The sequence below is a fragment of the Sorex fumeus genome, unplaced genomic scaffold (genome assembly GCF_029834395.1).
Source record: "Sorex fumeus unplaced genomic scaffold, SorFum_2.1 ptg000014l, whole genome shotgun sequence".
NCBI classification, from domain to species: domain Eukaryota; kingdom Metazoa; phylum Chordata; class Mammalia; order Eulipotyphla; family Soricidae; genus Sorex; species Sorex fumeus.
Genome location: NW_026606071.1, coordinates 27,345,109 through 27,368,097, shown reverse-complemented (window position 1 = coordinate 27,368,097; position 22,989 = coordinate 27,345,109). Strand labels below are relative to the sequence as shown.

At 35.5% G+C, this 22,989-nt stretch overlaps 1 protein-coding gene across 14 annotated transcripts in view; it reads right to left on the bottom strand.

The window, feature by feature from the left end:
- MAP2 (microtubule associated protein 2) overlaps positions 1-22,989 on the bottom strand; it is a 176,245-nt gene that overhangs the window by 19,713 nt on the left and 133,543 nt on the right. For 3 of the 14 annotated variants that reach the window (XM_056111842.1, XM_056111843.1, XM_056111851.1), the window contains 6 exons: positions 18,205-21,768; positions 17,808-18,014; positions 17,488-17,622; positions 15,084-15,145; positions 9,197-9,341; positions 3,584-3,924 (listed from right to left, as the gene is read on the bottom strand). In XM_056111842.1, coding sequence (XP_055967817.1) covers positions 3,584-3,924; positions 9,197-9,341; positions 15,084-15,145; positions 17,488-17,622; positions 17,808-18,014; positions 18,205-21,768 — 4,454 coding nt within the window. Of the gene's footprint in view, positions 1-3,583; positions 3,925-9,196; positions 9,342-10,196; positions 10,368-15,083; positions 15,146-17,487; positions 17,623-17,807; positions 18,015-18,204; positions 21,769-22,989 lie in introns of all 14 variants that reach the window. The other 11 variants (XM_056111846.1, XM_056111857.1, XM_056111845.1 and 8 more) reach the window with 7 other exon arrangements.

Here is a 22,989-nt window from a genome sequence, read left to right as displayed (position 1 = left end):
TCCAACAGGCTGAGATTAAAACCATTATTTTCACTTTTCTATCATAAAGTGCTCTTTTAATATATTGAAAATTTCTGTCAGATTATAAAACTTTTTATTACATATTTTTAATAAAATCATGAAAAAGAATTAACTTTTCTTTGTGATTTCAAGAATCAAAATATTTTAAGTGTTAATGTTAGAAAATTGACTCACAGGTAATAAAAATGTTTAAGGACATATATATTTATATATATAATGTATATTTATATATATAACATACGTATAATAGTTTCCCTACTTTTATTTGTTTGTTTTTGGCTTTTTAGATCACAACTGTGGCAAGGCTCAGGGGTTACTCCTGCTTCTGCACTCAGGAATTATTCCTGGTGGTGCTTGGAGGAATGTAAGGGATGCCGGGGATTGAACCTCGGTTAGCCACATGCAAGGCAAATGCCCTACCAGCTGTACTATCACTCCAGCCCCACTACTTTTAGATATTAAAGATATCTGAGAAAATGATAATAAATAATTTATTGTTGTGACGTATTTATTTGCGTGTCATCCCTGTGCAAGGATGAAAAGCAAATAAATACATCACTGTCCTGTCACTGTCCTCCCGCTGTTCATCAATTTGCTCGTGTGGGCCCAGTAACGTCTCCATTGGAGACTTTTGTTGTTACTTGTGTTTGGCGTATCAAATACATCACGGGTGGCTTGCCAGGCTCTGCCTTGCGGGCGAGATACTCTCGGTAGCTTGCCGGGCTCTCCGAGAGGGGCGGAGGAATCGAACTCGGGTCAGCCATGTTGGCTGCGTGCAAGGCAAACGTCCTACCGCTGTGCTATTGCTCCAGCCCAAATAAATACATAAGAACAATAAATTATTAAATTTCAAATTGGTATTAAATTTATTTTAACAAACTTACTATGAAATGTTAATTATAAATACAGCACAGCGGGGACTGGAGCGATAGCACAGCGGTAGGGCGTTCGCCTTACAAGCGGCCAACATGGCCGACCCGAGTTCGGTTCCTCCGCCCCTCTCGGAGAGCCCGGCAAGCTACCGAGAGTATTCGATATGCCAGACACAGTAACAACAAAGTCTCCAATGGAGACGTTACTGGGCCTGCTCGAGCAAATTGATGATCAACGGGGGAGGGCCTTTACCTTTTAAAATACTATGACATGTGAGTATGTCCAGAAGGTCCCAAATTGTTCTTACTTTCAGATAAACAAAACTGATACATCCAAGAGCAGTTTAGGAAGCCCCTTATCTTTATCTACTTTTAATTATATACTTTAAAAGTATATACTTTTTTAAATTATATACTTTTAAATATATACTTCGATGGAAATTATATTTTTATATATTTTTTCCATATTTTAAATTTATTTTTATTTTCATATTTTTACATACTTCAATTAAAAGGTATACTTAAATCACTGTATTATAGACTTTTTATTTTGCAGAAGGAATAATTAGTCCTCCACCTCCTTACTTTCCCTTAACTTTGGATTTTATTGAATGGAATCATAAGACACCAAAGAAGTCTGTTGTTAGAAGAAGGAGCAACATTGAATTCTTGCTTCAATAGTGAGTAGGAGTCCTCTATCGCTTCACATTTTCAAGACCTTACTTCTTAACCTGCCAGAAATTCTATTCTAAGGCACAATGCTACCTTTCAATTGTTGAAATTAAAAGACAGGAGGTAGGTAGGTACAATAATGATAGGGGTGACACTGGAATGTTGTGCATAAATAAATCACAGAACCTCAATCGATAAAAAAAAAGAAAATTAAAAAAGCTCATTGAACTATTAAAAAGACAATGAAAGAGAAAATGTAAAAGGTGGCAGAAAACAATATTGAGGACAAAATTGAAAACTCTGTAAAGTGCCTGTCAAGTTGACAGGTTGGAGATGAGATGGGGAGTGGGGTAGGGAGGGAATATGGGAACACTGGTAGAGGGAATTTGACACTCATGGAGGGATTGGTGTTAAAGTATTATAAGCCTAAAGCTCAAATATCAATAACTTTGTAAATCACAATTCTTTAATAAGAACATAAATTAAAAAAACTTAAAAAATTAAAAGGATGTCCTTATTTTTTTAAAAAAATATTGAAGATAAACAAAATACTTAGAAAGTGAAAGCATCTTACAAACTTATTCATATACAAAGGAAATTGCAGAAGGAGTATTTAACTTCTTCAGTGACAAGAGAAGCTGAACCAGCCCCCTGAAAACAACAATATCACAAGCTAAATCAACTAATATTTGTGTTATCTCCTTTCTGGCTATTTTGTTTAACTACATAGGTATAAGCAAGAACTGGGTCACAAGTGAAGTCTCCTGGTTGAAAAGGTGTGTATATTTTATTTTTCTGGAGTTTATTATAAGATGCAGACATTTGTTAATAACTATTAACCATAATTAACCATAATCGATTGGTTTGAGGCTCTTTGTGTTCCTAGAATGAGCAGACGCCATTGGGCCACACTAGCACGCGACATGGACAAATGGAGATTACTGGCGCCCGCTTGAGCAAATCGATGTAACGGATGTCAAGTGATCAACCATAATTAATCTAAAAATAGAAATTCTATAGTCACTAACAAAAGTTAAAAAAAAATGTAAATGATGAAGAATGGGCACTGGTGGAGGGATGGTTACTGGATCATTGTATAACTGAAACCCAAGCACAAAAATTTGTAAGTCTACAACTGTACCTCATGGTGTCACTAATAAAAATTAAAAAAAAATAGAAATTCTAATATAATCATTTCATTTATAAGAACCAACCAGAGCTATCTCTTTCAAGTGAATATGAATATTTTTCTTCCATAAATTTTAGAAATAGTTCCTAGAGAAAAATTACTGAGCCATGCTCTGATTTCAGAATGAATGTGAGCACTGGTAGTAGCATATATTATATAATTACTTCTTCTAGAAGTAATAATAAAGGACACAAAATTGGTATGGCACCAAGATATTCAAATAAGTCAGGATCTAGAATAAAAAGTTCAAATTCTTATCAGAAATATAACTTTAATCTCTTAATATCCACAAGGCAACAGAGATGTTCTTAGGAAATACCAGTTAGATCATTAACTGAAACGTTTTCCTCTGAGTTAAATTCAATTCTTTTTTTTTTGTACTCCAAAAAACCTTTATTTATGGACAGTAAAATTTAAATTTCACATAATCTTTTGCCATAAAATATTCTTCCTTTGATTTTCAACCATCTGAAAATGTGAGTAGAATCTTATGACCCATAAAATAAAATGACCAGGGACTAAATTTGGCCCATAGGCCTTAGTGTGCTGATACCAGTTCTCCATTATAAATATACGTTCCATTCAATTCTTATCCAATAATAATTGGGGAAAAAGATATGCTAAAATACGTTTTCTATATTACGTCCAAACTCTTAAAATGAATCATAACCAGGAACTCTTAAACATCCCACCTCTTTTTATTGTAAAAATTGATATTTTAAGATAAATATTTTCAATAGTAAATAAATATTTAGCCTGTGAGGAAATAAACATAAAAATAAACAGAATTTTACACCTGGCAGCAAATATGTGCTCATGTAATTCTTACCTGCCCCCCTTTAGGCTGGTATTTGATATTGTCAGTTGAACCAATTTTGGACTTGACATTCTTCAGGTCTGGCAGTGGTTGGTTAATAAGCCGAAGCTGCTTAGGAGTGGCAGGAGATTTCGGAGGAGTACGGATGATAGCTACTTTCTTCTCACTGGGCACCAAGATAGAAGATTTGGGAGTTCCTGGTGTGTGAGGGGTCCTGGGATAACTAGGGGTGCCAGGGGTGCCTGGAGTGCGTGAAGAATAGCTGGGTGGGGTGCCCGGGGTGATGGCGGTTGATCCAGGGGTAGTGGGTGTAGAAGTACCACTCTTTCCAGCTCTGCGAATTGGCTCTGACCCTATATTAACAAAGAAGCAAAAGCTAAAGCAAGAGCCACAGCATCAGAAAGCTTGAAGACATTTCTTTTCCTGTAGACTGTTCCAGCTTATAACACACTCAATTCGAAAGTGTTTAAAATAGTATGAATTATAACACACATAAAGATGTTTGTTATTAAACAATACTTTGTTTCTAATTCATTTTTAATTTTTAAATTATAGTTTAGGAAATAGGATTATAATAGTGTTCAAGTTTCTGGTACTGGTGCACATCCCCACATCCCCACCATCCATGTGCCATGACCCTCCCCACTGTCCTGTGTCACCCCTGGTTCAGTATTCCCTCCCTCCCAACCCTTCCTCCGATATTTGCTAACTGACAGAGTTTTGCGGAATTTTATAACCTTCCTTAGTACAACTTTTTATGTAACAAAACCATTTCTTTATATTCCAATGCTACTTCCTGGCAACCAATTCTTCTGCCTTCCCTCCTCCTTCAACACCTGGTACTCTCAGGTATGTATTCCAGTATCTGAGGTTTAATATTGATTAATATTGTCCATAACCTTGATCTGCTCCTCTATAAACTATAGGTATATTTTTCTATTTCCTTTTAAAGATTCTGAACTTTGTGATATTCTTTTGAACATAATCATTTGAACATTTCTATCAGTGCTAGAATAAAACTTGGGAGGTTTTGCTCCCAGCATCCCTCCTACCCCCCACCCCCCCTCCCACCCCACCCCTGTGGCAGGGCATTCCCTTTTTTTCTCTCTCTCCTTTTGGGTGCTGTGGTTTGCAAAAGAGGCATTGAGTGGCTATCATGTTCGGTCTATAGAAATGACTTTTACTTATGTATTCTTAATTTTCACTGAATTATGAATGTGTCAAAAACACCAATGTTTCCAAAAATTTTCTATTTATATGAATCTTAAGGCATGTCTGTCTGGGTTGTGAAGAGAATCTGCATTTAATACAGAAGAGCTTATACATATTTTTTGAAGATTCCTTGAAGGATATGTGAACCATTTTTCCTTTTGTGTGATTAGCATGTTATAAGATTTAGGTGATCACACAACATAAATTGTATGTTTACAAAACATTTTTTGCCTGTGGAGAAGGTTATTTATTGAAGAGAACATTAATATTATTCCATATGAAGGAGTAACTGACCTACAAATACATTTATTGAATGATGCTCAATTTGTCAGACATTATTCTACAAGACCATGTACCTTTTTTTACAGAAATTTTTCTCACCTCTCAATGAAATAAAAAAAACCCCTTCTTTAGAAAAGCAAACTTCTAACAATGTCTTAACAGTGAATCCTATACACTAATGGAATGCATTTTCTCCTATACTTTCACTATTGGTTTTTAAGGTGGAGTAAAACTGGTAAGCATTACTGTTAATTATATGAAAGTTGTGAGATGCATTTCACTACCTCAACTTGACCTTAGCCTTCTTAAATCCTTTATCTCCTTCACCTCCATTCCCTTATAGTATATCTCTCTTGTTATTTTTTATGTAATATTATTTATTTATTATTTTGATACCATCTTATATTTTGGAAAAAAAGAGTTATAAAAATTCAATATGTTACAAATTTTAAAGCACTTTGGTGTATAATAAATATTTGATAAGCAAATAAGCACATAATCAGAAGCATTTTTATTATTCCCAATTAAAAAAAAAAGGAAGACACTGGGGATCATTAACTCAGATGATACTACATTCTAAGCCAGGATGTATTTAGTATACTACTTGTTTAATTCTCTCTTAGTTCTCAACATGCTTTTTAATTTTAATAATGAACACAAACTTCATATTTTTATACAAATCCTTTCACTTTTTTGTATTTCACTGTAAAAACAAGATTTTGATATTTTACTGCAGCATATGTAAATTTCATAAAATAAACTGATTTTAAAATCATCAAAGTGAAAAGATTCAGTCATCTAATGTAATTATCACTGCAGAAAATTTTTACTGAAAGTGAAGATATCTTTGCTTAAATATTTTCACAAAGTTAGTGTCAAAGAGCTTTTGAAAGATTCGTAATTTACATATGACATGTATCTACCCATTGGTCTAGGTTTAGTCTCCTAAAGAAATAGAGAACATCTACTTTTTCTTTAGTACATAATTTTCATGTATCAAATGAAAGGTACCTTGAGCCCTTTGCTTTTTTAACCTAAACTATAGGTTAAATACAGAATGCTTTGTTTTTACGTACAAATCATGTATCTGACTCTTCAACTGAGAGTGTGAAATGGTATATGAAAGGCTAAAATGATGTTAGTATGCATATTGTGATTTTACACAAAAATTGCATCTTAAGACCAACATGAGTTAACAACTACAATCGTGTCCTCTTGCACTTTCCTCTTTCTATACGATTTGCTTATGGGCAAAGTTTTGGGTATAGGTTTGAGTCAGTCAGTTTGTCTTGAAAAATCTCTTCAGAAGCCTAGACCTGAATACTCCCAGGAGCAATTATGTTCACTGCCAAGTTCTTTTTTTTTTTCTTTTTTATGGCATGGTTTGGATTCAGAATTTCTAAAAAAAAAAAAAAAAAAACCAAAAAGGTAATATTCTAAAATATGCAATCAATTTTGACTAAAATGGTTAAAAAGTTTATTATTTTATTCTTATGTTCCTAAAGAATGGCTTTGAATTTCAAACAAGAAAAGGATATGGGTTTGTATTACATCTGGAAAATGAGGAAAAGCCACAATATTTAACTTTTGAACATCATCATTTAAGAAATTATAACATTATTTTTTAGTGAAGTAATATAAAAAATAAATTTACTTAGAGGAAATGCAAAGGGAGGAAATGACAGAAACACACGTTCCAAAGAGTCCACATCTCAGTCAAGTGTACACATCTTAGATTCAGATGTGGGCCAATTTCCCGGGTGGAAGAATGAACGATAAAGTAAAAGAAATTTTACATTTCAGATTGAGATGCAGACCAATATCTATCATGGAAAATAAGTTAGATCCAGTTTGACTGTAATACATTATGTCTGTTTAGTTTTTAAAATGACAAATTGGGACATTTTCAAATATTCTGAATTGAAAAGGTTACATGACATTGAAACAATTTAAAAGATATTTGGAAGTTGAGCCTCCCCAGTGATATCTACAGACTTAGATTACAGCACAGAGACCATGGCAGGGTCATGCCTGCATTTATGGACAGACACCAGTGCTACACCTGGTGGTGCTGAGGATGAATCACGTAGTATGATAGGTTTAAGGTCTTTAACTTGCTGGTCCTTTGAACTATTTATCTTGTCAACTCCTCAAAGATAATTTCATTTGTTTCTTTCTGAGTTAAATTAACTTCCTATTTAATATTATTTTTTAAAAATATTTTCAAAAATGGCAAAAAGGAGGGACATTTTCCATGGATAGTGAAGGGATGATAGGTGTGTGGGAGTAGAAAAATTGTTTGCATTTCTAACTGCTCTTAGGTCTTTTAATTATTGCTTTGTAGAGATCAAATAAATGCTAGTCTTTTGATAATCAGAACCACAATTATGTTCACTGCCAAAGAATACAATGCAACATGATTATGAATGCATATTCTGGTCAAAGTAGCATTGGTTTAGAACACTGAAAGGAATTTATATACAGATAAAATTTAAAAGGCAGAACATAGTGGCTTAAAAAAAACGTGGTTATATAGAGAAAATGCTATTTTGCTTCCATAGCAACAGATAACTGCATAGTTCAAGGTGTGCAGAAGAGGAACACTTAGTATCATTGTCTGGTCCCAATTTTCTAGAAGGCAAGCTGATGCCCAATTGCATCTCCAAATAAGTAGAGTTTAAATTTCTCTGTGAAAATTAAGAAATCTTAAACAGCTTCTTTGCCAATGCAGTTGACTGTTATTTTTGCTAAGATAAAGAAGACTTTCAGTGATTTATGAGTGTCCTTGAAACATATTTCAAAGGGTGTTAATAGATATGAAACTATTGTTCTAACTATAATAAACATGTTCATAGGCAACCCTAACCCTCGCTGTTTAAATTTCACTTAAAAACAGTCACATTGGAATTAAGTCAATTATTAAATATTTATAAAGTGATAATATCAACTAGCATGTGAAAGTGGTAGAGATTTCCACCATACTAAAATCAATTTTCAATGACAGACCCTATAATCCAAGTGATTTTCATAGCCAACTCTCTAGTATTATTTCTTCTAAATAAGTATAGAGAAGATATTAAAAGGATAACTATGATATTATCAGTGGGCTGAAAACCAAATTCAGCTACTTAAAATCCGTGTAACATTAGACAAGTTAGCTTCTCTAAAAGGTCTGTTTTCTCTGTACATTTACTTAGTTTATTTATTAATGTTAGCAGTAGAATTAAGTTGAGTGGCAATGAGTTTTTTCCTCTATATATGCTCAATAAGTGGCATATATATATCTTGTAATAAACATATATATATGAAAATAATTAACAGCCATGTTTTACTAAATAGACTTGACAGTAACACAGGAAGTATATATGTGGGAGAAGACTGTAATGTTAAAAGGTTATTGACATAAACTGCCACCACTGTCGACCAGTTTATTAAGGATAATCAGTTGAAGAAATTTAAGTTATTGTACAGAATGTTCTATATTTATCATCACATTGGAATGAACATCCTTAAGATGAACAGAATCCTAACTTTTAAATGTTGACTTCCCAGCTGGATTTTAGAACTTGAAATAATATTGAATTTTTTAACTCTATCTATTGGTTTTCTCTATTAATTACTTCATTTGTTTTTCCTTTTAATTCTATAGGTGAAAGAGGTAATATACTCTGAAAAAGTCTTTTTAGATTTATTTAATGAATAATAAAGCAGAATGCATTCATTTTTCTCCCTCAATCATACTGGTTCAAATAGCAGCTTGAATCAATAGTCTGATCTTATTTTTGATAGCTCTGGGAAAAATATAACGTGTCTGTGTGTGTGTGTGTGTGTGTGTGTGTGTGTATGTGAGAGTGTGAGTGTTTGTTGGCATGGGGCCACATCCGGTGTCCTGGTTCTTTGCTCAGGAGTGACTTCTGGCATTGCTTGCAATCATATATGCAGTTCCAGGAGCTGAAATCAGGGATAGCTGTATGCAAGGCAAGCACCTCATCTCCTGTACTATCTCTCTGGCTCTAATGCATGGTTGACTTGAAAATATTAAACTACAGGTACATGATAAATTCATCCGAGTTCCATTTAAGGGACTCTTCAAAACGATCTTTAAAAGAAGCCAAATCAAAATAAACCTACTGGTAGTCCGCCGTGCTGAAGAAATAGAGCTGTTGAGAGAGAAGGAATTCTCCTCTCTGTCTCCTGATACACCTCTGCGAGGAGGAAGAATGGAGGAGGGTCTTGGTAGAGCAGAGCGCTTTTCTGGACTCTTGGTTATTCCATCCTGATTAGTGAAAGCAAAAGGGTTCTTGTGAATCTTTACTTATACAAAATGATTACATTGTCTGGTTATTTTTCTGTCCTATGCTGAGATATGAACTACTTTCAATATGTACTGTAGAGTTTCATTTCATTGAGTTTCATTTCTGCTTCAACATTCAGAATTCATCTTTGCCTAGAGGTCTTATAAAAATACAGTAATTTGGAATTAGTGTTATAATTGTTAAGTTCAAATTCCAAATACAAGCAAAGTTAGTTTTATTTAAGCAATTTTCAGTGAATTAATAATCATGGTGAAAATAATGAATAATAAGCTATTTACTATTCAAAAGCTACGGGTGATAAGGCAATAGCATGTATTTATTCCTAACATTGATGACAAATATACACCATGTACTATGTAACAAGGATGCTCAATCATTCTATATTTATTTCTGAATTAATTTTTAGATGTGTTAATTTAATAGCTGAGGAAACCGATTTTGTGTGGTATTTTTCAGGATTACAAAGTTGGCAGAGATAAAGGTGGTACTACATCCTAATGTGTTTAATTCAGAGTATAAATTGTTTAGTATAAAATGTGTAATGTTACTATTAGATTACTCAAATTAAACATAACATGTTATAGGTAATATTACACATAATGCTTATATCTAAGATGTTATCTAATATTAACTATGAAGGGTGGAAACATTTCCATTGTTTGAAATGATTAGACTCTTTATAACAAAGTTTTATTTGTGTTTGTTTGCTGTAAGGTTTACTTTTTATATATTAAATACACTTTACAATTTTATGTCTTTATTTTCATAGTACACTTATATTCCTTTCTGCACCTTTGGTTGACCTGCTGCCTTACCTTGTTCCCTGATTCTGAGTATGGCAAACGGTCTGTGGAGCCCGCTGAGGTGGGCTGTGTTAAAGAACTGTCAGAAAATGTAGCCCTTTTAGTCGTGCTAGGGCAGGCTGAGCTGCATCTTGGGGACTTTGTGCTACCCTGTAAGGCCGGAATCTTTGACAAGGTAGAATTCTAGCCATGAAAGAAAACAAACAAAAGCACAAAATAAACCAAACTATGAAGTAAAAGAAAAATTAAAAGAAAAAGTCTACACATGCAATAAAATAAATGTCTACTTTTAATAAGAACACATGATGAAAGACTACAATCAATGATAGACTTACATCTACATAAGAACAAGACACTCTATATCTACCCACAGACAACCTCTTTTAGCCGACATTGGTTTACGAATACATGTAACATGAGAATACGGAGCAAAATATTCCTTTCGGGGAGTAACAGCCTGTGGTGCTTGGAATAAGTCCTGGTGCAATGCTAGGGGACCATGTGGTGCTGGGGCTCTAACTCAGGACTCCCACATGCAAAGCCACACTCTGGCCGCAGAATAACATCTTTTTTATAGGTTTTAAATAAGAGGTCTCTGAATAATATGTAGGTTTATAATATTATCATATTGTTACCTATTGTACTATATATTATTACAAATAATAATTGGCATTTTTTTGGGAAAATAAATGTAGCCCTTAAGGCACATAAATAATCACTATAAATCATATTTCAGGAACTGTAGAACTGTAGAACAAAGAATAGTATCACATAATAACAGAAGGAAAGAGCATTTTAAGATTGTATTGAGGGAGCTTGAGTGATAGCACAGCTGGTAGGGCGTTTGCCTTCCACGCGGCCAATCCGGGTTCGATTCCCAGCATCCCATATGGTCCCCTGAGCACTGCCAGGAGTAATTCCTGAGTGCAAAGCCAGGAATAACCCCTGAGCATTGCTGGGTGTGACCCAAAAAGCAAAAAAAAAAATATTGCATTGAGAATGGAGAAACAGGACAGTGGGTAGGACACTTGGATGCTGCTAACCTGGGTTTGACCCTAGCCATTTCAAGCACCAACTGAAGTGATCCTGGAGTACAAAGCCACGACTAAGCCCTGAGCTCCTGCAGGTATGGCACCCAAACCAAAACAAACCAAAGAAGTCTTTTTTAAAAACTGGTTGCATTAATTTCATGAAAAAAATTAGAATTTAGAGTTTATTTTATAAGTCTGATGCTTACCGGGGAAAAGTTATACCATGGAATTTAAAAATAGCATTTTTATGTGTAGAATGCAGTTTGTATGCTATATCCTCTATCCTAAAATAAAGGTCAGCACTAAAGATATTGCCCATAAGTTATAAGCTTTAGTTTAAAGGTGCTGACCATAATTGGAGAGATTGTTGTAGAGGAGTTAGATAAATGGCTTTGAAAAGTCTTAAAATACAGGACAGATATGAAAAAGTCATGGAGTTTTGTCTTCAAGCAATTAGTATAACTTATATGTTAGGAAAAACAAACAGCTGAAATTGAGATTGTTTTGTTTTTGTTGGGCCACACCCGACAGAACTCAGGTATTACATCTGGCTCTATGCTCAGGAACTATTCTTGATAGTACTAAGAGGACCAAATGTGGTGCTGGGGATCAAACCTGGATTGACAGTATAAAAGTTCCCTACCCATGGTATACTAAGTCTCCAGCTGTTTTCATATTCATAGCTACTTCAAAAGGGACTTTTTATTTTTCAGACCAGCATCTTGAATGGAAAATGGAACTCGGTTGACAAAGTCATTCTTTTTTGATTGATGCAAGCCATAAAATAGGGAATTTTAAAAGAGTGATATATAGGAAAGAAAAATAAATTTATTTTATTGATTCTATTTATGAAAGACAAAACTAAAACATGCAAAAACTAAACAAAAGGAAACAAAAATAACCAAGCAATAAGACCAAGTGAAATGAAGAATTATAGGACAGGGTCACAATAAAGATCAATTAAAAAACTAGAAGTGTTATTATGGAGGTACTATGAGATAAATAAAAATTAATCTTGTGGATTTTAGGAAATGCATAGGAAGAAAATGAGGTTACAAGAAAGGAAAAAAAGAGGATGTAAAATAAGAAAAAATTACAATGAATTGGTGGTCTACTCTCTCCTTCAAATGATAAGCTGAGTATTATTTCCAAGAAAAATGGGTAAAGCCTATGTAGAATGAGCATACAATTTCTGTCCTAAATGTCAGTATCAATGACAAAATTTATTTTTCCTTGAAGACCAAGGGCTTTGAAAGTCCTTAGGGACTTTTAAAAAATTGTACTCAAAGTCTTTCTCTAATACAGGTAGAAATCTTCAAACTTCTTCGGTCTGTTCCTAAAAACTTAAATCTTTCAAATACTAGCAATAATAATAATGGCAGTTATTACAGTAATAGCAATAATAACTGAAATGAATAAATCCTATGTTTGGGCATATACTGTTTTACACATTAGCGTATTTAATTTTCATGACTAACAGTATATAGAAATTTTTACTCTTCTTAAGAAAAACATAATAGAGAAAATAAATGTTCCAGAAAGGGAACTAGTCTGTTTCATAGCTCTGCTCATCACATCCACAACTCAATAATCCTGTCAGAAACAGAAAGTAAAGAGATACAAGTCATGAAATCACAGTGTGCTTAAAATAAAGCTTAATATTTATCACAGCAATCAAATAATCCTTTTGTTTGGAGAACTCCATATATATGTACATATATATATCAAAACAAAAGGATTATTTCATTGGAATATATATGTTATTTGGAATACATAGGAAACATTTATATTGTAATTTAAAAATTTTCAACACAAAATCTCTTATTTTCAAAATTTCATGAAATATTTGGCTCCTTTATTAATGTTTTTACCAATAAATTTAAAATGGCAGTCTAAAATTACATTCGTTTTTCTGAAGACTAAACAAAGTATTATGATTCATATATTATACATAACTATTAAGACCAGAAAATGTGGTGAACTATTAAATATTTTGTTCAAAATATTTCTTTAGGAAAAGTAATTTCATGAGTAGTCTTTTAGTTCTTTCGATCAGCAAAAAAGCAAAAACTACTAATGTTAGCTTGTTTTTTTTAAGTTTAAAAACATGGTTAATAATGTCATAAAAGAATAATTATGAAATATTTATATATAATTAAATATCAATACAGCAAAAGTGAAACAATAGTTATTTTATTCCCATGAATATAAAAATTATAAATTAAAATTTAAAATATAAATAAATATAAATATAGGGGCTGGAGAGATAGTACAGCAGGGAGGGCATTTGCCTTACACGCGGCCAACCCGGGTTTGATTCCCAGCATCCCATATGGTCCCCTGAGCACCGCCAGGAGTAACTCCTGAGTGCAGAGCCAGGAGTAACCCGTGTGCCAGGAGCAACCCCAGGTGTGACCCAAAAAGCAAAAAAATATATATATATAACTAAAAATTAAAAAATATATTTTTAAATAAAATATTTTAAAATATATTATATTTTAAAAATTAAAATATATTAGCACGTAGCACTGTCCTCCCGTTGTTCATCAATTAGCTCGAGCAGGTTCATTAACGTCACCACTGTGAGACTTGTTACTGTGTTTGGCATATCGAATACGTCATGGGTAGCTTTCCACGCTTTGCAGTACAGGCGAGTACACTCAGAAGCTTGCCAGGCTTTCTGATAGGGGCGGAGGAATCGAACCCAGGTGGGCCGGGTCAGCCGGGTCGGCCGCATACAAGGCAAACGCCCTATCTGCTGTGCTATCTCTCCAGTCCAAAATATATTAAAAAATAAAAATATAAAAAATGATAATTAAAATGAACATAAGCATGCATTTTCTGACACTTGGTGGTGCCCAGAGCTTACTCCTAGCTGGGTTCAGGGAATCATATGGGGTGCCAGGAATCAAACCTGAGTTGGCTGCATGCAAGGCAATACCTATCCACTATACTATCTGTCCATCCCCTGAATGTAAGCATGCTTATCCAGAACTGGAAGACATATAAGTAGGTAACCATTTCTGGAGGGCATTTTTTTTTTTTGCAACAAGTTTAACATGGATTCTTTTTGAAACAGTAGCAATTTCACTAGCATCCTAAAGAAATGTATGCAAATTCATTAATAGATTTAGCCAAAAAAATATTTTTACAGTGATATTGGTAAAAATAACTAAAGCAATTAAAACTTCGAATGTCAAATACTAAGGAACGAATTAAGTTTAATACTTTCAAATAAAATGCAATGTTAGACAGACATTGAAATGATGCACAAGAATGTCTAATGACATGAAAATCTTTTGACTATGTTATAAAAAATTAGCTTCTTTTTTGTTTTGAAACATACAAATATGTAGCAAAATAGTTCATATCAAAATGGTAAGTGTAATTGTCTTTAGATGAGGGAATTATATTTTATTTTCACTCATATTTATTCATCTACATTGTTTAATTTTCTCATATATTTATTTTATAACAAAATCCATGACATTTATTATGAAATAGTCCACTGTTGATTATAATGGTTTGCTTTGATCCTATGAAAAGCAGTATTTTTAAGCTTCCTAATTTTTTTGCTAGATTAAACTGCTGGTTTTGTATATTTCTATATAACTAATAAAGTAGCCCAGGGGAAGGAAAAAATAGCCTAAATCCCAGTTCTACTCTGACCATGCACGATCACAAGTCACTCCAGAAACATTTTCATGCCCAAATGCCATTGAAAATCACTCTGGGTAAGAGGACAATTTAAGTGAAAATTTAGAGCAAAACACCTACAGACTTAAATCTATCTACAATTATTAACATATTACCATTAATAGCTAAGATAACTTTAAATTGAAACAAGAAAAAACATCATTTTACTCACAGAAACTTTCTCCCTTGCCTGTTTAAATACACTGGGAGCCTGAGTTGATTCACCACCTGCTGCTGTGGAAGAGAAAAAAAAAACAACAGCAAACTTAGTGGCGAAGCATCACATAAGTACATTCTAATACTTTTGGGATATCCAGTTATCTCATTAGACTAATGCAATATTTTTCTCATCTTAAGATTTAGATTTGGTAACTGAAGAAACTTTATAGCATGTAGCTCCCACTATAGTTTGTGCTTATACCAAAGCACAGGTAAGAGAAACACATGATTTCCAATCAGTTACTAAGGTATCTTGACATTACGATTACATGATAGATCCTTTAGAATGTAGTCACAGAATAGCAATCTTAATGCCGAAAAGTATAAGGAGAAGGGGCTGATTAGTTTCTTGAGTTGATATGATATAAATGAGCGTGCATGAAAATGCTAATACCCTCTTTTGATAGCCAGTGACATACCAACTTATTTCTGTATTTTAGTTTTGAGATTATTACAAGCAGCCAACCCCTTTTCTTCTACCCCCTTCACTTCACAACACGAACAACACACTTGCTTGATGTGAACGTTATCACATGAGAAAAGACGGGAAGAAAAATAACTTGTCAAAGAGAGAAGACATGACAAGAATTTTAAGTTCCGTAATATCGAATATGGTATACACATGCACTTCCTGTATGAAATTATTACCACATCTGTTACTGTTGTTTTTCTTGCTGCTGTTTTAGACTAATGCTTTCAATTTTTAAATTTCATTATCTTGAGCATTTTTTAGGTTGATGACTTACCTCATATGAATTAAAGCTCTCTCATGAATAGAAGCAATACAACTATCTCCATTTAAAAACCGTGCTTGGAAAATGAAAGGTAGGAGGTTGTGTACTTATTCGTTCCTTAATTTGCTTTCACAAAAGAGAAAACCTCAGGGGTTGGGGGCGAAATCACTATCCTTATAAGCACCCTGAACAAGTTTCAAGATTTTCAATGCCATATGCAGCTCTAGCACAAAAATAAAAACGTTCTACAATATGCTGTATGCTATTTAGGACTGGCTAGTAAGATTATTCACAGATTCTGGAACTGGTTTTGTTTTTTTTAAAAACGGCTATTTCTATAATATATCATAAATTTCTGACTTAATTTGGTTTAAGACAACACACCCACATTTGGTATATGTTTTTTGTTTGTTAAATATATTAATATTTGAATAGAAAGGAAAATCCTAATTACTCCAAAGATCTTTAATTTCCTTTAACAAGTGAATTAAAAACAATTACTGTCAATATAGGCACTGAAGAGCAATAACATATTAAGACACTTCACCAGTCTTCTAAAATTTCTTCTGACAATCCATAGTCCTTATACAATCTTTCACATTCAGGTAAAATATGTAACTTTTATTTCAAAACTAAAAGATCTGTTTGACTAAGCATTTATCTATAAATATAAACATTTCGAACAGAAAATATTCAGGTTTAATAAAAACTGAGTACAATGTAATATAAAGTTTAGAGACATATTTATTTCTAATACTTAGAGAAATTCTTTACCCTCAAACCTTTGTCCTTTACATTTTCTTTATAATTTTAAATTATATTTCTTTCACTTTCAAATCCTATCACAGATGTTAGTTCTTGAAGGAAAGAACACAGAATGATTCCTATATGAAGAAAACATATAAAATACTTTTTTCATGGCTATCATAAGACCACCAATAAATTTGACTTTATTCTATAGATTATTATAGCAGTTTGTAACCAACACATTAAAAAAATGATCAAATAGGAAAAAGATACAGCTCAGTAGAATGAAAGAACTGTTAAGAATTTTGGCATGAGGAACAAAATAAAATGAGGTTCCATTCCCCCTCCCTTTCATTCAAAGTAATTTTGCAAACACAATTTTAGCCCAGATTTGCTTTTTATGTTTCAACTCAAAAGCACTGTATATTCTCGGTGCATTTCAGTAAATTCAAGAACATCAGTAACAGATTTGGCAGTAACAATATAGAAAATAAGACAAGTACGTATGATTGTAAGCATGAAGAAGATAAATAAGCAAAATAATGAGAATGCATACCACGGTTATATTCATCGCCATCGTCTAACCAAACACACTGAATGAAAATAGGAATCCCCAGAATGTGACACTAGAGAATAATGCCAAGATACAATCACTGTTAAATCTGAGCATGGCAAAGAAACAGATGGTCATGACCTCTTCTGTAGGAAGGGGAAAAAAAAAAAGAAAAAGAATAATGATACATGACAATAGTGAAATTGTTCATGACTGTTGAATTTTGGGGAAGAAAAACAAAATGAAGAAGCTGCTATAGAAATGAGATTAAAAAAAATACATGTCTATGTTTGCCAGCCACATTGCAGAATTGAACAGTCTACCTGTCGTTTTCCGCTTAACACAGGAGAGATGAGTTGGTCTAGTATATTTGATAGCAGGTTTTAAAATGAATTTCCTGGAGGGAGAGTGGGCCTGAACTTCTGTTTTTTTAGCAAGTTCAGCCTTCTTATAAACTGCTATGAATAAAGAAAACACAAAAAAAGCATACCATCAGGAAAAAAATCGAACACTTGGAGTAAAACCGAACGAAATTTTACAAATAATTAGTTACTACTGTTAGGTAAGCTTCTTTTATAAAAAGAGTAATAACGAATTACTGCAAACACATTTTTTTTTAAAAAGAAGTGATTGTTAAATGAACCTTTTTTCCTTCTCACTTCATCTCTGGAGACTGTGCTAGGTTCCTTTTTAGCTATTTTTCTTTCAGGAGTGGAAATTCTGCCTCTCCCGGTTTTAAAAGGCTTTTCTTTTCTATGTTTCTCCAGAGATGGTCTCCGAGCTTCCTTTTCAGCTTTCTCCTCTTTAGGAATAGTGTCTAACTGTTCTGTCATGATGCTTCTATCATCATCTGTGAATCAAAGCAAACCATGACAACAACAACAAAAAACATTAGTAACCAATGTACAAAGCTCCTCAGAGATTTCATAAAAGGTGAAAAAAAAATAAGGGGATAGGTTAACATCTTTAAAAATGAAAAAAAATCCAAGAAGCTACTGGACTTTATTTGGGAGAAAAAACGTAAAAAAAAAAATGCACACCTTGCGTGTCCACCCAGAGGCTGTCAGCATCCAGGATGGAGTCGTCTATGGTGGTCTCATCTTTGTAATCATCATAGGTGTCCGTCTTATAGTCAAGCTCGCCTCTCATTGGGGAAGCCGGCGCCTCTGGGGAGCCATCTCTGGGTTCTGCCTGGGCTTCTGCTGCCTCTTCAGCGTGAGGGGACGGTCTCCTGTCCATTTCGGGATGCTCGAGGGCTGCGAAACGCACACTGTGAGAGCCCGACTCCCCTTCGTCAGTTGTGGTTTGAACGACGGTGATGAAATCATCTTCGATGGTTACAACGGACTCAATCACTCCCTTGTGTTCCCCTGGGCAGGTCTCCACAAACTCCTCCCTGACAGCTGGGGCTCCCAGGTCAGCAATCTGCAGGGTGTCGGAGCGGAAGAGCAGCTTATCATACTCTCCCCGGGCCTCTATTTCTTCTTCCTCCCCTGGAGCTTCAACTGCTTGAGCTGTGATAGCTTCCGTCACTTCGGACGGTGTAATCGATATATCTGGGGTCTCTCTGCTTTCTTCTTTGGGCAGCTCAATGAATTCCATCTGGACATCAGCTCCCTCCTCTGGAGCTGCAGATGCGCAAGGTATTTCCACAGACAACTTGATGGCAATCTCATCCTGAATCAGAGAAGATTCTGGGGACGTTTCCTTCTTTCCCTCATCTGCTTTCAAGGACTCCATGGTGAGGCTTTCATGCTCACCACTGGACTCGTAGGACTCTTCTTTGTCTACAGCCTCTTGATGCACTAAGTCTGGCTTGGCCACCTTCTCCTTGACTTCTGTCTCACTAACTTTAGTGCCTTCCTTCAGAGGACCAGGCTCGAGACCCATGAACACCTCTGCTCCACGGGACACTGTAGGAGAGGAGATGAAGTCCTGTGCAGCCTTTCCAGCATCTATGTTTAGCCCTGAGGCCATCTGTCCAAAGTCACTGATTTTAATATCCAATGGTCCCTGGTCAGCTTTCTTGGTGGTAAAATCCAGTTCAGCTGTGCCGGATGTTTCTACTTCAGCTACCTCTGGCACTGAACTAAGACCTTTCTCTGCCTTCTCAGCCAGGAGTGGTGGTGCATCCTTTGATCCTGTCAGTTCTTTGGCTGAGGCATGCTCAGAGGTTGCTCCGAGACCAAATGTTTCCACTTTATCACTGGCTCCTTCCGTTTCCTTGGCACTTTGTTTTGCATCGGCTTGTTCTTCGCTCTTTTCGAGTACGGTATCCAGCTTATCACTAACTTTCCTCTCCTGATCTGACTCCCTACCCAGTCCTGATTTGTCAACAGAGACCTGTGGGGATGTTTCCCTCTCAGCGCTGAACTCATCTTTGACTCTTCCAGCAGCTGCCAGTTTCACCTCGATCAACGAAAGGTCTGCAGCCAAATCTCTGCGTGCTTTATCGTCGGTGCCTTCGTAAAAGGAACCGCCCTCCCCTGATAAATTCTCACTGTCCTGAACAGGGGATGGGAGTGGTACTGTGTATTTATTGAACACACAGTAGCCCATATCTTCAGGTTGACTGTCTGCTTTGACCATGCCATGGTTTTCATTGGTGACAGGCGGCAAGCCAGTGCGACTCTCCTCAAACATAACTTCTGCTGGGACTGATTTCCTTCTGGCAACCTCAGCATCTGCACTCACGGAAGCTAACCTAGACCTTGTTCCTGCCAGATCCAGCATTTCAGGCAGGTCAGGGGCCATGACAGTACCGTTTTTGTAAAAATCTTTGGCTAGGAAAGGCGATTCGCACGGTGCCTCCACTTGAGTATTTTCCTCTCTGGCAACTTTCTCTTTCTCTACCTGTTCTTCCTCCTCTTTGCTTTCTATTGGGAAGCAAGGAGCTTTCTCCACTGCTGGTGTTGTGGCTGGAAGGTAATCATCCCCTTCATCCATACTCCCACTTGTGTTAGTTAGAATATCAGAAGCAAGAGGAGAAAGATCATGCCCCCGGCCAAAATTAAACCCAAGGGCTATCGAGTCCAGGCAGGACATGGGCAAATTGATTGACATGCTTCTCTGTTCTATCGCAGACCTACCACCAAGTCCTAAACTCCTGCTTAGTGTCAAATCATCTTTATTCTTACTGTGGAGATCCCTTTTCTCCCCGTATACTTTGGGATCAATAGTGAACATTCTTTCTTGAGGAGAACTGGGTTCTTCAGGTAATTCAGAAGGATAACCCTGTGCGAGAGTGCTATAACCAGAGTCTTGAGCTGGAGCACTGGGCTGGGACTCTTTTCCTGCCTGAAATCCCTTGTCACCATCTTTATACATAGGAGACAGAGTATCAAAAGACTCTTCTTCGGCACTCTCTCTTGTGTCACTCAGTTCATAGTAATCGCTCGCTGACTGGAGACTCTTTGTGACTTCTTCTTTCAAAGCAGATGTTTCAAAGTACTTGGACATGCCCGACTTATCTTCATAAAGTGGCATCTGAAGCTCAGCTGATGCTGCAGCCTCAATTCCTTCAATGTTATTATCTTGCTCAGCAATATTTTCTTCAAAAAGATCCTGGATTGCACTCTTTTCACTCAGTTTGACTGGTTCCATCATGCCTTTGTCCAGACTTCCTGGGAACGAATCCTGGCTTTTCTGTTCTGAAAAAGCATGCTCTACGAAGGTCTGAATAGGGCCCGTTTTTTCATCTGCCTTTTCCTCAGGCCTGGTTTCTTTTTCGGAAATGGTTTCTTCCTGGTTTAACTGAGGCTCCTTCTGCCTATGTTCTAATTCCTGTTCAGTGAGGGCAGTGGTTTCATTTTTACAAACACTCTCTTGCATGAGGGCCTCCTCTTCCCCTAATACTTTCTCTGCCACTGGAATGTGATCCTCTTTGGATGATGGCATGGCCTCAGAGACTGGTGCTTCTGCCATTCTGTCAGGCTCATTCTCCTGAGGGGCTTCCACTTTTGCACTATCTTTGGCAGTTGCCAGGCTACTGGTTTCGTCCCGAAATTTGTTGTCTTCTAGCTGCAACAGGGCAGAGGCAAAGGGTGATGATCCTGCAACTATTTCATTCTTTATGACCCCTAAAGGAAGAGTGAAACTTCCACCTTGAAAGGGACTTGGCATGGGAGAATCAAATTGTTTCCCTTCCCATTTGGGGATATTCTCAAGTACATCTTTTTCTTTCATGGGTGTCAGGGGACCGGGAGATACTGGAGCAGCTAGACCCCATTCATCCTTTTTCGCTTCCATTGGCATTTCGATGAACCAGTCCTTTTGTTCTTTTGGAGTCAGAGGTTCAGCAGAGAGACCAATACCAGGCACCACTGGGCTTGGTTCTGTCTTCTCTTTCATGTCTTCAAGACTGGCACCCAAAGTGTGCCCAAAGGGAGGGGAGAGTGCTTTTTCTTCTTTTGTGGCTTGCATGTCCATTGTATCAAGGGAAATGTTAGTTGTCTCAGGCTGAGAAACTAAGGCAGCATTTTTAAGGTCTTCACCAGGCTTCCTCTCTTTCAGTGACTCCTGTTCCTTCTTGTCTAAGGGCTCAGTTGCAGAGGGAGTCAATTCCTGTGTATCAAGGAACTCCATCTTCGAGGCTGTAAGGAAACCTAAAGTAATTGGGTTGATTTTAAAGAAATAGTAGGCAAGAGCTTTCAGGCAGTTAGCATCAAATTTTGAATGACAAATGAAGGGAGGGTGGGAGAAAAGAAGAAAAGCTATGGAACATGCAAGCATGCTCTCCATTAAAAAATCAGATGAAGAATCAGGATTTATCTATATTTGTGCTACTACTAAAATGAACTATTGTGAGGTAATGTGTACAGGAATTATAACAAGTATATTTTAAATATGCTACTGTTGGTTTTGTTCTCTCCTACACAGTTTGTGAGAGAAATTTTCATGTTCCTTATATTGATAACAATTTTAAATTAAAGTATATTAAATAAGGAAGTATTGTGAGGCTAGTAAAGTATATGTTCATATATATACATATATATTAAGGACTAAATTTAGAAAATAATTCTACTGAACTTATATTTTGCTCTCTCTTTTAAAAGTGAATTGTCAGAACATGAACAGAAGACCAAGTACCTAAGAGTAATTTTTAGTAGCTCAGTTAACAAATGTTAGAATTCTAACAAATGTTAGAATCAATTTTGATGGCACTGAAAAATTCCAGGCATAAAATTTTCAAAGTCATCTCAGACTGAAATATTTATATATTTGCTATTGACTTTATATGATATAAAATAGGAAATGACAAGTCAATTTCTTACATATATTCAAAATCTTAGCCACTAGAATTTAATTAGACTAGGTGTAATAAAATCTAAAATTAAACTATTGCTACTCATATTAACCTTCATGTGAGCAACAAAACTTTAAAAAGGGCTTGTTATTAAAATGTCTTTTTCTCCTTGGTTATTACTTCTCACCAGAACATGACCATCTGGTAAACTATTGACCAATTTAGGCTTTCGAGAAATTAAGTGACTTTTACAAAAATTTCTGTGCCACCAATTCAGAGACTTCAGAGTCCTGTTTGCTTGTTTAATATCAGCTGTATTTTACTGTGGTCATTAGGGCAAAATGTAATTCTCTGGGAAAAAGATCCACAGAAATAGAGAAATTCAATCCTCTTCCAAAGAGCAAGTGTATGGATCATCATTACCTTAAATACTTGTGTGTCCTGTTGTAACTACAGGAAAGAAATACTCTGTGAACTTCTAATAAAAGCTATATGAGTGAGAACTCCAGAGATAGAAGGATGATGATACGGAGGAGAAATGATATGAGAAGCAAAAGCGGGAGCTTTTAAGGAAACCAAA